This window comes from Protopterus annectens, chromosome 2.part1 (assembly GCF_019279795.1).
Source record: "Protopterus annectens isolate FY-2018-M chromosome 2.part1, PAN1.0, whole genome shotgun sequence".
NCBI lineage: Eukaryota > Metazoa > Chordata > Ceratodontiformes > Protopteridae > Protopterus > Protopterus annectens.
Window position 1 is genome coordinate 54,709,518 of NC_056729.1, and position 12,747 is coordinate 54,722,264.

Here is a 12,747-nt window from a genome sequence, read left to right on the forward strand (position 1 = left end):
TTGACATAATGGTTAAGGTGAATACCTCACATTGCAAGGTACAAGGTTTCATTCTCACTTTTTAAAGGGAACTTGTCTAGGCTTAGAATGATCCACCAGGGCCTAGGTAGTTACCTACAATCCAGTCTCCCTTCACTTTGCACAAAACATGTTCTCCTAGAGCTACAATAACTTATAGATTTTAGCCACTACACCCCTTTTAAACTTCTCCTCAGATTCTACAGATAACTTCCATTGGATTACAAATGTCTATTCACTCAAGCAGGCCCCTGGTGCCATGTCACTGTCACATATGTTAATCCTTTTAAAAGAAGACTACACAGTTTATACTAGATATCAAAATAAAAGAACTCCCAAATTATGAACATGAAAGACCATGGTACCATGGAAAAATGGATAGAATAAACATACTAAGCAGGGTTCTGTGGCATGCAAGAATAAAACATACAAAGTTAAACTAAGTCAGAATAAGCAAAGAAGTGATGTCAAGGCTAAAAAACTAAACTGATAAAAGTGAGATGTTTATGTAAAAAATACTTCCCTTACTAAAACAACCTGACTTCAGTGAAAGAAGAGTGGTTAAGGAGTCTTAGCTTACAATGTTTACTCCAGTGCCTGCATTAACTCTTTGTGGCATTTTTACTTTTGCTTATTTTAGTACTGGCTTTCCTTTCAAGGCTGTATTAAAAAAACAAATTCTGGACAGAGAATATTTAGAAATGTACAGAAATGCCCTAATAAATGTATTTGCAATAAATGTAGAAATTACTTTGTTTTAGAATATGTATAAATGCATGTTTTTTCTTTGTTTCTTTTTAGATATTAAAACAGAAGATGACATTTACTGCTCATGCCTTGCAAAGGCTTTGTACTATGTTGACACTTCAACAACAGTGGGCCTCTATGCACCCTGGGGGAGTCGAATAAATGTACTTTTAAAGAAAGTAGAGAGTATGTATTAGAAAGTTAAATGTTTGGTAAAACTATGCAAGACATGATATCACACACACACACACACACACACACACACACACACACACACACACACACACACACACACACACACACAAAGACCCATGAATACGCATACAGACATATACACGCACACATATGTGCCTATGGATCTACTTTATATTATCTTAAAAAGAGATGATCGAACCTCATGTTGAGACCATTACCAGGAAAATCACATAAGTGAAAGTTTAAAATAGCGAATCCCAGAACATCAAAAACAGGAAAACAACCAAACCTACCAGTTCTACCTAAATTCACTTTTGCAGGGGAGTTACAACCCCCTGCACCTTCACACCCCCCCCCTGCACCTTCACACCCCCTGCTAATTAAATATACCAACTCAGAGAGCTCACTACCTTGAAGGAAACTAAACAGTCTACCAGTTGCTAAGTAACAACTTTCTTTATATTCCAGCTCTATGGCACAAAGCATAGTACTGACTACACCTTCCCACTTCACCAAGATCTCCCTCCACATTATAACAAAAACCTTTTGTAATTACTAAGTACCAGCTACACATACATTAAGACCTACACCCCTAGACCAACCACTATGTTCCTAAATACAACACCACAATACTTTAATGTTAAACCTACATCGAAAAACTAACAACTACATAACAACTTTAAAAAATATTTTACTTTTTAAATGTTAAACTTACACAAGCACCTCCAAATACAGCTAAACCATTCAAAGACAACTCTGCCATACTTTCGTAAGTCCTCACTAGAAAACCTTAAAGAAATAAAATACAACTAACTAACTTACCCTTTACATTTTCCACTATGGTTTGATATTCCAGAATGCGGTTCTGACTTTTCACTTATGTGATATTTTGTGCTTAAGGTCTTGACATTGTGACATTCGATGATCTGGTAATACGATAAAATAAAGGGGATCCGCACATACACAAACACACATGCATGCACATACAGACACACACACATGCACATACACAAGCACACATGCATGCACAAACACACACACACACACACACACACACACACACACACACACACACACACACACACACACACACACACACACACACATATACACAAACACGCATGCATGCACATACAGACACATATACACACACACACACTCATACACACACACTCTGTAATATGTTGCTGCATTTCTAAATAACAGATACAAAACATGACATTGGACTGCTTTGTGCCTTGTCTATCTGTTTTGTTTATACATTGAAAATGTATTGCAATCCAATGGCTCATCATATGTTTTCAACTGTTTGTTTTAGAACATATAACAGTAAAAGCTGAAAGAAAGGAAGAAGAGGCAAACAAGGAAAGCACAAATAAGACACGGAGAGCCACTGGCAAAAACCTGCTCCTACTTTTGCTGTATATGGTTTTCTACAGACCCCTCCTCACAGATACACAGAGTCAAAGACAAAATGCTCGATTTATCTTCATACCATTCAGTGCCTGGCAGTATGCAGGCAGTGATATTCTCTGGGCTGGGTTAATTACCACAATATTTGATGCCATAAATCATGATTTTGGTGCCCTTCCAATAAGTCTTTACAGGGCAATTCTTACAAAGTGCAAATTAACAAAGACAAAAGAGAACAAGGAATGGGTCACCAAAAAGTTGTGCTGCCTACCATATTGGTTTATTGCACTTTTTCTGTTATTGCTATCAATTAGTCTTGGGATTCTCATTGCAGTATTTGGATTTCCAACTGGTGAAATACATGAAAATGCCATAACTGCAGTTGAAAGTACTGGTGTTGCATTAATTGGAATATCTTCTATACAAATCCTAAGAAATGTTGTAGCAATTGGAAAGAATTTAATTATCAGTCAAAGAGGTAAACTAGAACAAATGATGAATAAAACAAGTATTAGTAGCAAGTTAGGCTTTATGCATGATGTAAAAAATGAAGTAAAAGTCATAACTAATTTTATTCACTATATGGAGATATTTGAAAGGACTAAGATACGGGTTGTACTGCAAATCACTAACTTGGATAAATGTGCCCCACATAAGATAGGTGAAGTTTTAGATGCTCTAAATATTTTGCTGTCAGACAGAGATGCCCCATTTATATCTATCCTAGCTGTTGATCCAGGTATCATAGCTGATTGTGTAGAAAGATCACAGTATCTGGCAGGAATGGCAGATAATGGATATGCTTTTTTAAATCGAACTGTAACCTTACCATTTTCAATGCCACAAATGGATGATAAAACTAAGATTCACTTTCTTGAAAAGATAGTACAAAATAAGGACTTCTTAATAGATGAGGATGAATATGATGAAAAAGAGGATAAAAATTGCCACACTAGTGAGGTCATATATAACAAAATAAATGGCACTGTCAGTATTAATGATGAAGAACCCCAAAGATCTTTGCTAGACAACCATGCAGAAAAAATACAAGAATATAAAAGCACTGATCATTGTGAGACAGTAATAAGACAAGGATGTAAGTGTCTGTATACAACGAATATACACAAATGCATTGCTGATAATGTTGTTCAGATGAAAAGAATAACAAATTCTGTAATTATAACACTTAACCTCATTCTGGCGAAAAAGAAAAGTGCTAAAATCGAACCAGAGAAGGTGGCAGCTTGGGTTGTTCTGGTGAATCAGTGGCCGTGTCGTTTAAGTTGGATCTTACAGTATATTGAAGATGAACAACAGAAGCTGGAGCTTACAAATGAAACAAGGGAAAAGAAGGATGAATATAAAAGAGAGTCATTACTGAGCATTTTTGAAAAGTCCTTGGATGAACTAGAAGTCATAAAATCTGATATAGAACGACTCTTAGAACTAGATTATGATCCAGAGATCTTCCAGACATTTCTAAGTAAAGACTTTCCATTCACTGTACAAGAAGCTAACTGGTATTTTAAATTTACCATAAATCTTGATCATTCCCTGAAGAGGCATATGGAGCTACTTCGTGGTAGCAACAATATAAAATATTCAAGAACATCCACAAAGCCAGCACCAATTCCATTGCGAGAAATTATTAACATGACAGCTGAAGATGTGTGCAGGAAGGTAAGTGAACAAAATTTTTTCTCATTCTGACTACAACGCATTAAAAATTCCTTTCTCCGTGCAATTAACATATCTCTTATATATGACACTTACATTTGAAAGGGATTTGATCTCAGTAGCTTGTCTAGTAGTCTTAATGACTGCTCCTTAACAGAGAATATAATTTAATGCAGACATTAGCCATATCAGTGGTTCATTAGGTAAAATAGGTGCTTTATACTGACCAATCAGAAGGCTGTAGATGCTATTTCCATACCAGGTGCTTGGAATCATGTTTGAGTATAGACACAACAGTGTTGCATGGTCAGGGGAAGGATTTAAGATGAGGCAGTAAGCCGAGTTTCCATGCCACTTACCAGAAACAGACCAGGTGATTTTTATTAGCAGCTCTATCATTCTCAGGCATTATGCAGCTATTAGTTTTCTTTTGTTTTAACATAAACAGTTCTTATCATTTGTTATATGTAGCAACAAGAGGAGGCAGAGCTCTTTTTCTTTTTTTCTTACTTATTGTTCAAACCATTCCCTATGCCTCCCACCTCCACAACAATTGTGAACTTCACATTTTTTATCATCCCAGTCCTTATTACATAACCATTCTTCACAGCTTCCCCTCCAAATTATTCAAACACATTTAAATACTATATTTTAGCTTGTATCATTTATTAGCTTTTTGACACAATAGTCATAACCATTTTCCATGTTTGTGTTACTCAATCATAGAGCTTTAACATATTTGAATCTATTACCAAAATTAACCAATGTTTCATATTTAAAGGAACGGTGTTAAATATACTTCTCAAGTTGAACATATTCTTTCCTACTACAGACCTTTTCTGGCAGTTTTATATTTAATTTCAAGTTTCACATATAATTTTTGTCACAGCTTCCTCAAAGAGTTCCTCAACATGCATTCACTGGTGACTAATTTTCACCTTTTTTGATAATTTCTGTAAATGTTTTGGTTCTGTCCTTTACAGTTCTTTGTAAACTCACTTTTTGTTCTTGTTCATACCATTACAACTCTCTCTCTCTCTCTGTATATATATATATATATATATATATATATATATATATATATATATATATATATATATATTTATGGGTCTACTACGTTAGACCAACAGTCCACAACAGCGACACCCACAACACCACAAGAACGAAACCGAAAAAACACGAATGTTCACATGCCCGACAAACCACAATACTGACAGTTGACAAAACAAAACTTTCGCTGTTCCACACAACACACACACAACACAAGCACACGAACAACCTAAAAACCTATGCTACACCTTACACAAAACTATCTATGCACTAACCTTAACCCACACCCTAACCCTAAGTTCCGTCACTATCGCACACTTACCTTACCCCACCCTAACCCTAACTCACTTAATCCGCCCCTAACCCTCAAATCCCTCACTATTGTACACTTACCTTACCCACACCCTAACCCTAACTCACTTAATCCGCCCCTAACCCTCAAGTCCTTCACTATTGCACACTTACCTTACCCGCACCCTAACCCTAAGTCCCTCACTATCGCACACTTACCTTACACGCACCCTAACCCTAAATCCCTCACTATCGCACACTTACCTAGTCACGCTCACACGTTTCTCATGTCAGTGTTTTCGCTGTCGGGATTCTGAGTTGTCGGCTAACTGCTCCGTCGGTCTTCTGGCGCCGGTGATGTCAGTGTCGATCTTCTGAGCTTTCATTCTAATGTAGGGAACCCATATATATATATATATATATATATATATATGTATATGAATATATATATATATATATATATATATATATATATATATATGGTTTACCATCAAAATATAGATTTGAGGTTCAGCGAACACGGGAAGGCTGAATGTGTGTTGGCTGATTCCCATATTGCCAAACTGCAATTCAATGACAGTCCTTTAGCAAATGCCACTGTGCATTCATTCCTATGTGGTTGATGTTACAAATAGAGATTGCAGTACAGTGCATATTGGGAAATTTATCCTTTTGTAGTGTGATCTCGGAGTTGTAAAATACAATTTGCAGGGGGTCTGGGGGTGCAGGGGGACTTGACCCCCATCAAAAATGTGAATTACAGTGATGTGCAGTACTGAACTGTGTACATTTGTACTGCTGCAAAGCAGGCAGGTAAGTGGCAGCAGGTAAAAAAAAAATCAAAGACATCGAAAATGCTGGATTCAATATAATCAGTATCTAGTTTTTGACCTTTTTAGCTAATTAATATGCAGATTGTCAGCATTTAGGCTTTGTATTTTGACTACTTTTCTTTATGATGTTTGGGATTTTGATAGTAAACCTATATATAAACACACATATATATATATATATATACACATATATATATATATATATATATATATATATATATATATATATATGGATTCACTTTATATCCTCGAAATACTGAAATGTCGAAATTCAATATTTCGAGGCTATAAAGTCGAAACCTGAAAACAGCGAAAACTCAGAAGCGCAAAATTCAAAATCTCGCACACCGGAGATTTTGAATTACCGCTTCTACTCCACACACACACACAAACACCTTCCCTCCCCACACACACAAACATAAGCTCTCTACTACATAAAGCAGGGGCAAACCCCTGCACCCCATGGGGCTACACCCCCACACCCCCCTACTTAAATATTCTAACTCTGAGGTGACACTACATGCAAACACATACAAAAAAAACACCACACAAGCTACATTCTCCTCGCACACACACACATCACATCAACAAAACACACTAGCACACACCACAGCCCCTACCCTAAACCCTTAACAAATAAACACCTACCTGAATCCACAACCACAGCGAAACACCGGAAGTGGTAATTCAAAATCTCCAGTGTGCGAGGTTTTGAATTTCGAGCTTCTGAGGTTTCGCTCTTTATAGGATTCTACTTTATGGGCTCTAAATACTGAATTTCGATATTTCAGTATTTTGAGCTTCTAAAGTGAATCCATATATATATATATATATATATATATATATATATATATATATATATATATATATAGATAGATAGATATAGTGAATGTCATCAAAATGCAAAAGTCAATATGCTACTATGCATGACCATGTCCTGATGGATCATCTTCAAGTGTCTTTAAATGTGCATTTATGTATGTCTGAATATGTGCTTATTTATCATTGTGTGCATGTGTATGAATGTATATGATTGTGTATATATTGGATTTGGGTACTAGATGAGTTTATGGCTGTTAGTGTGAGATCTTTAACAGAGGGGTAAGGAGTTTTTACTTATTCCCCACTGTTGCATGATTTTGGAGTTAGTATATTTAATTAGCAGGGGGTCTAGGGGCCACAACCCCCCACATGGGGGTGCAGTGGTGCTTCCCTCCAGGAAAAAACACTATTTTCTTTTTTTTTTAATTGTTTTAGCAAGTTCAGTATAATGACATTTCAAATTAGTGAAATTTGATGTTTCAATGTAGACCCTTTGGTAGCAAGTCAGGTCATCGATCATTTTTTCGTTTACTCATGTCTCATGGTTAATAAAAAAAATTCTGTTCTATTGACCATATGGATGTTGCTTCCCTCTCCAGCACCCATGTTTAAGTCTGTTCAGGTGTTTCAACAGTTTGTGAATCAGCCACTGTCCTGAAGCCAGGAACTCGTAAAGGTTACAACTTGCTCTCGTATTCAAATATGAGTTCAGGCAAGCAGCCGCTGCACATACATTATCAGCCCACATGATGTGAGTCTGAGCGAAGTAAGTGTGGCAGTGTGGGGATGGAGTGGGAAGAATTGGGAGTGCAGATTAATGTAGTGATTGGGAAGGGGATTTAGGTTTAGGGAGTGGGAGAACATTTTTACAGTTAGGGCGTGGGAGGGGATTTAGGGTTAATTATTAATTAATGCCCAGTCATTAAACAGGTTGTCCCACTGGACACACATCCCTTTTCAGGGGTTACCTAGGAGCAAATTCTGGTTAAGTGACATGCTGAAAGTCACACAGAAGGCAGATGAGATCTGAGGTAATCAACTCTGTACCACGGGAACAACAGTTCACAATCTTAAGCATGTGCACCAACTGCCAGATTAGGGAGCAGCAGGAAAGTTTTAGGTTAGAGGGAAGAGTTTAGGTTTAGGAAGCAACTAAGGAGTGGAAGTTGGAATTTTAGGTTTGGGGAATGATTGGGGACTTTAAAGTTATAGAGGGGCAGTGGAGTTTTAGGTTTACATTTAGGGCTCTGGTAATATTGTACAGTTTGATAGACCTGGGTACTGGGAAGGCTAAGTAGTTGAGTAAGATCAGGTTAGTGGGAGTCAAAACACTTGCCTTGAAAAACTGGCATCAAGCATATGTGTTGTGAGCTACTACCATGCCAGCACTTGTAGAAGATATATATAAAATATATGTGTGTATGTTTAATATACGTACATATATGTGCATATAAATGCTGGCTATTCTATTGAACATCAATTGTTAGAAAAAAATATCTGCTTGGGGAAGTAGATCAAATGCACTTTTCATTACATGCATCTTGCATTGAATGCAGGAAGGTTGAAGTGGGCTGTGCATTTGTTTTTGAGTCAGAGGAAGGATAAGTGTAGGGATAGATTTGTAGATGTGCTTGTGCCATTAAGGGATATGTTTACAGGTGTGTGTGTGTGTGTGTGTGTGTGTGTGTGTGTGTGTGTGTGTGTGTGTGTGTGTGAGTGTTTGCAGGTTAGGTTAAGTGTTAGCTTAGGGGATAGATGTAGTGTTATGTATGTTTGATGGTGTGTTTGTGTGCGTGTGTGTGTGTGTGTGTGTGTGTGTGTGTGTGTGTGTGTGTGTGTGTGTGTGTGTGTGTGTGTGTGTGTCTTATGCACTGGTAGTTTTAGGGAAAGGGATTTTTGTAGAATTAAGGTTAGGGGAAGAGACAAGGTTAGGGTTAGCATGCATAAGTATTGAGTAAGGTGGGATTGCATAGATAATAATTTGAAATTCCATAACAAAACGCATAATGTACTCCAGGTGCCACTTCTGTGCACAAAAAATAAATAAATAAATAAATAAAACAGCAACGATGTTCAGCATAGAAAGCAGCAACCGAGTGAATGCTGAATTTATTTTCATAGTATTAGCTCCAGATAGACCAGTTTTGACATATAGACATATACAATATTTTCATTACTGCAAAGTGCAAAGCAACAAGTAGAAAAACCTCTTAGGCAAAAGCATCAAGGCAGAGACTTCACTGTTTAATACCTAAAACCTCCTTTGAAATAGGCTTATACGAAATACGCAAAAGGTCCATTAAGGACGTACAAGTGTTTCAGCTACATGGCTACCGAATTCCCCAATTTTTTTTTTTTTTACAAGTCTTTAAGGCATTCAGACCAATAAAGCCTAACCCCATTGCTATATCTTTACTAAGGCATTTAAGCCAATAAAGCCATATTGGTCTGAATGGTTTATTAAAGAGTAGTAAAAAGACAAGGGCTTTTAGAAGCCATATAACTGAAAAGAAATAAAGAAATGTTGCAGAGCACATGTTTATTGGGTAGACTAGTGGATAAATGGGACTAATTCTAAAGAAACCTTAAGCATGTTGCTGTATAACCATTGTTCGGGTCTTGTATTCCCAGTCACACTTTATTTTCTGTGGAATCGATAGCTAATAAAATATGCTGTTATTTTAGTTAAGAAATAAGGATTTAAATGTAATATGAACATTTTGTTGTGGTGTTTGAATGAAAAAGAATAGAACAAAGCAAATGGTATTTTTGGAGAGCAAATACAATGTAAAATGTACTTGTCAAAGCATTTTTTAATATTTGTTATAATTTTTTTACTTTCTTTTTATTGAAAAATGTTTCCAATATGATAATATCACAACAGTTTATCATTATAACTTGAAAACAGTACACATGGCAATGCAGATGAAACCACACCATTACAAAGTGAAAACAATACATACAGGAAGAAAGATGAGTGCAACATTCTTAAAATTCCCATAACATATTTTGAACAGTGCAAAGTAAAATATTCCTCCCCTACTTTCACTTATGGCAGCCTGCTACCTTACTAACTCACATCCTTCTCCTTTCCTTTTCATTCAGAGCCGGATGTGTTGGAAAATGCTGAAGGTGGGGGGGGGGGGGTGGAGGTCCACAGGGGCATGTAGTGGCCTGAAAAGGGCACGTTTACTTTTGTCTTCTGTTAACTGTGATAAAAGATGTACACATATGATATGTATTGAATAGCTGCATATACAGCCAGCTCTTGTTGCATTAAGAATAATTCCACATAAAGTTCATAACAAAATTATAAATTAAACTAAACTGCTGTCTCTCATCACTCCATTCTAAGTGTGAATGGGATATGTACTTCCACCTGAATGCATGGTCTTTGAGTATACCATTCAAAATTACTGCCTGTGTGATAAAAACCTGAATGAGTAAATAAAAGGAGGACAGAAGGTTTAACAGGCAACATTAAACGCTGGCATCTGAGTGTTATTTGGGCATTGCAACACTTAAACTACATAGTGGTAAACAACAATTGTAATTGCTATATAACATGGACTCTATGGTTTCAGTCTGTTTCTGGCCATAGTCCAAACAGCCTAATGTACACTTTATAGTGTAAAAGTGGATATAGTAAAGACAGATTGGCAAATTTAAAATTCAGAATAAAAATTATACATTGAGATGTCAGCACTATAGTTAGAAGTAGACTAAAACCAGAGTCCATGCTTCTCTTTCCTCTGGTATGTCCTAGAGTATTGGAGACAATAAATGCTGGTTTCTGAGTTTGATTAAAGGAACACACACACATAGGCACAACCACAGACTTTGGTACTTAAATCTGTATTATGACTTTTCAATCAAACTGTAAAAAATAATATTGAAATAAAATGCAAATTTGTACGTAATCATTTAAGGTTGTAGAAAAGTACAGCTGTGTAGGTACATTTACTGTAACAGTAGATGTTCAAATGATACCTGCTGAAGTAGCCTAAGCTATTCATTTTATATCATGCAAAGCTTCTGGGTACCTTCCACTCACCAAGACAATTAGCTTGAGCTGAGCTGGCTAAAAGAGAGGTTTAGGTGCTGAGACCTTCAGAGGTTTCATGCCAACTTAGAGAGGGAGGCTGAGTCCTGAGGAGACATTGCTATGAATAACAACAACAAAAAAAAAAAAATCAAATGCCTACACACTAGGATAAAAAAAACACATAAAAAACAAGGGGGGGTGGCTGGAGGGAGTGGCTACCTAGACCTGGAGTAGGAATCTGGCTTGTTGTGCTTTGTAAAAGTATGTACAGAAGACCAAGTTGCTGCTTCTACAATACTTTCTGTAATTCAACCCTTCCCAAAAAGCCATAGATGAAACCAAGGCATGTTAGAATATGGCTTGACCCCATCTGGAGTAGTTTTGTTGTGGTGGAAATAACAAAGGTAATAATCCAAGATATCTATTTAGAAATAATATGCTTTGACCCAGGTTGCCCCTTCTCCTTATCTTAACAAGAAATGAACAACTGAGAAGAAGTTCTGAAAAATTTTGTAATGTGAATTTAGTACCTGGGCTGTCTGTGGATATCCAAGGTATGAAGTATCCGTTCTTACTCATGTTGAGGCTCAGGAAATATCACAGGGATATGGATAGTTTGGCTTTAAGTAAATTTGAATGCTACTTTAAGCATAAAAGAAGAATTATTTCTAAAGAAATCCCTGCCCTGTGGAAAATGAAATAAGGTTGTCCTACCATAAGAGCTTACAACTCAGATATTCTTCTTGCAGAGGTTAGTGCAAGGAGTAAAACTGTTTTCCATCTTAAGAACTTCAAGTCAGTTATATGAGCTGGTTCAAATGGAGCAAGTGTTAAGTTCTCTACAACAAAATGAATGTGCTATGGAGGAGCCACTGTTTTTCTTGGAGGTCTCTTATGCAAAACGCCTTTAAAAATATGTTGACATGGGAATGCCTTGAAAAAGGGGGATCCATGGGCAGACATACTGAAATGGTAAACAAACGAACCTTGCTAGTGGAGTAAGACAGGCAAATAGAAAAGCAACTCACACAAATACTGTAGAACAAATAAAGCACTACTCTGAATGGGCTCAGGTTATGTTTTTGGCACCAAGTAGAAAACATTTTTCATTTGCTAATATATGACTTTCTAATAGAGGGCTTTCTTGCCCCTATTAGTACCACCTGCACATCCTCAGTAAAGTGCCTAAAAGGTACTAAGACCCTAACATCCAGACAGTCATTTAAAATTGTTTGTGGTTGGGATGTATAAAATGTCCCTATTTTTTTTAACAAGAAACATCTTTATTAAATTATCACTTATTACATAGACAATCAAACATACATTTATATAAATAAAAATAAATCATCTTGGCATATTTTCAGTTGCAGACATTATACATTATTTATAATGTAATGTATCCAGTCATTGTCAGTCAAACATTATAAAGCAGGTTCAATTCCTGCTTTCCCTTAAACCTCATTCCTCCTTTAAAACATTATTCTGCATGCACTGTTCTGATTTTTCCTATGTAATTTGTTCCTACCCTTTTCTAAAGCTCCTACTTCCAGTCATTTTATCTCCGTTGCTATATTTACTACTTCTAGTACAGCTAGTTTATATTTACTACTTCTAGTACAGCTAGTTTATATTTACTACTTCTAGTACAGTTAGTTT

The 12,747-nt window shown here is 36.5% G+C and overlaps 1 protein-coding gene across 1 annotated transcript in view; it reads left to right on the plus strand.

Moving 5' to 3' along the window:
* Positions 1 to 12,747, plus strand: part of LOC122793965 (NTPase KAP family P-loop domain-containing protein 1-like) — a 104,677-nt gene that overhangs the window by 65,563 nt on the left and 26,367 nt on the right. The window contains exons 3-4 of the mRNA XM_044062021.1: positions 820 to 951; positions 2,279 to 4,053. Coding sequence (XP_043917956.1) covers positions 820 to 951; positions 2,279 to 4,053 — 1,907 coding nt within the window. The remainder of the gene's footprint in view (positions 1 to 819; positions 952 to 2,278; positions 4,054 to 12,747) is intronic.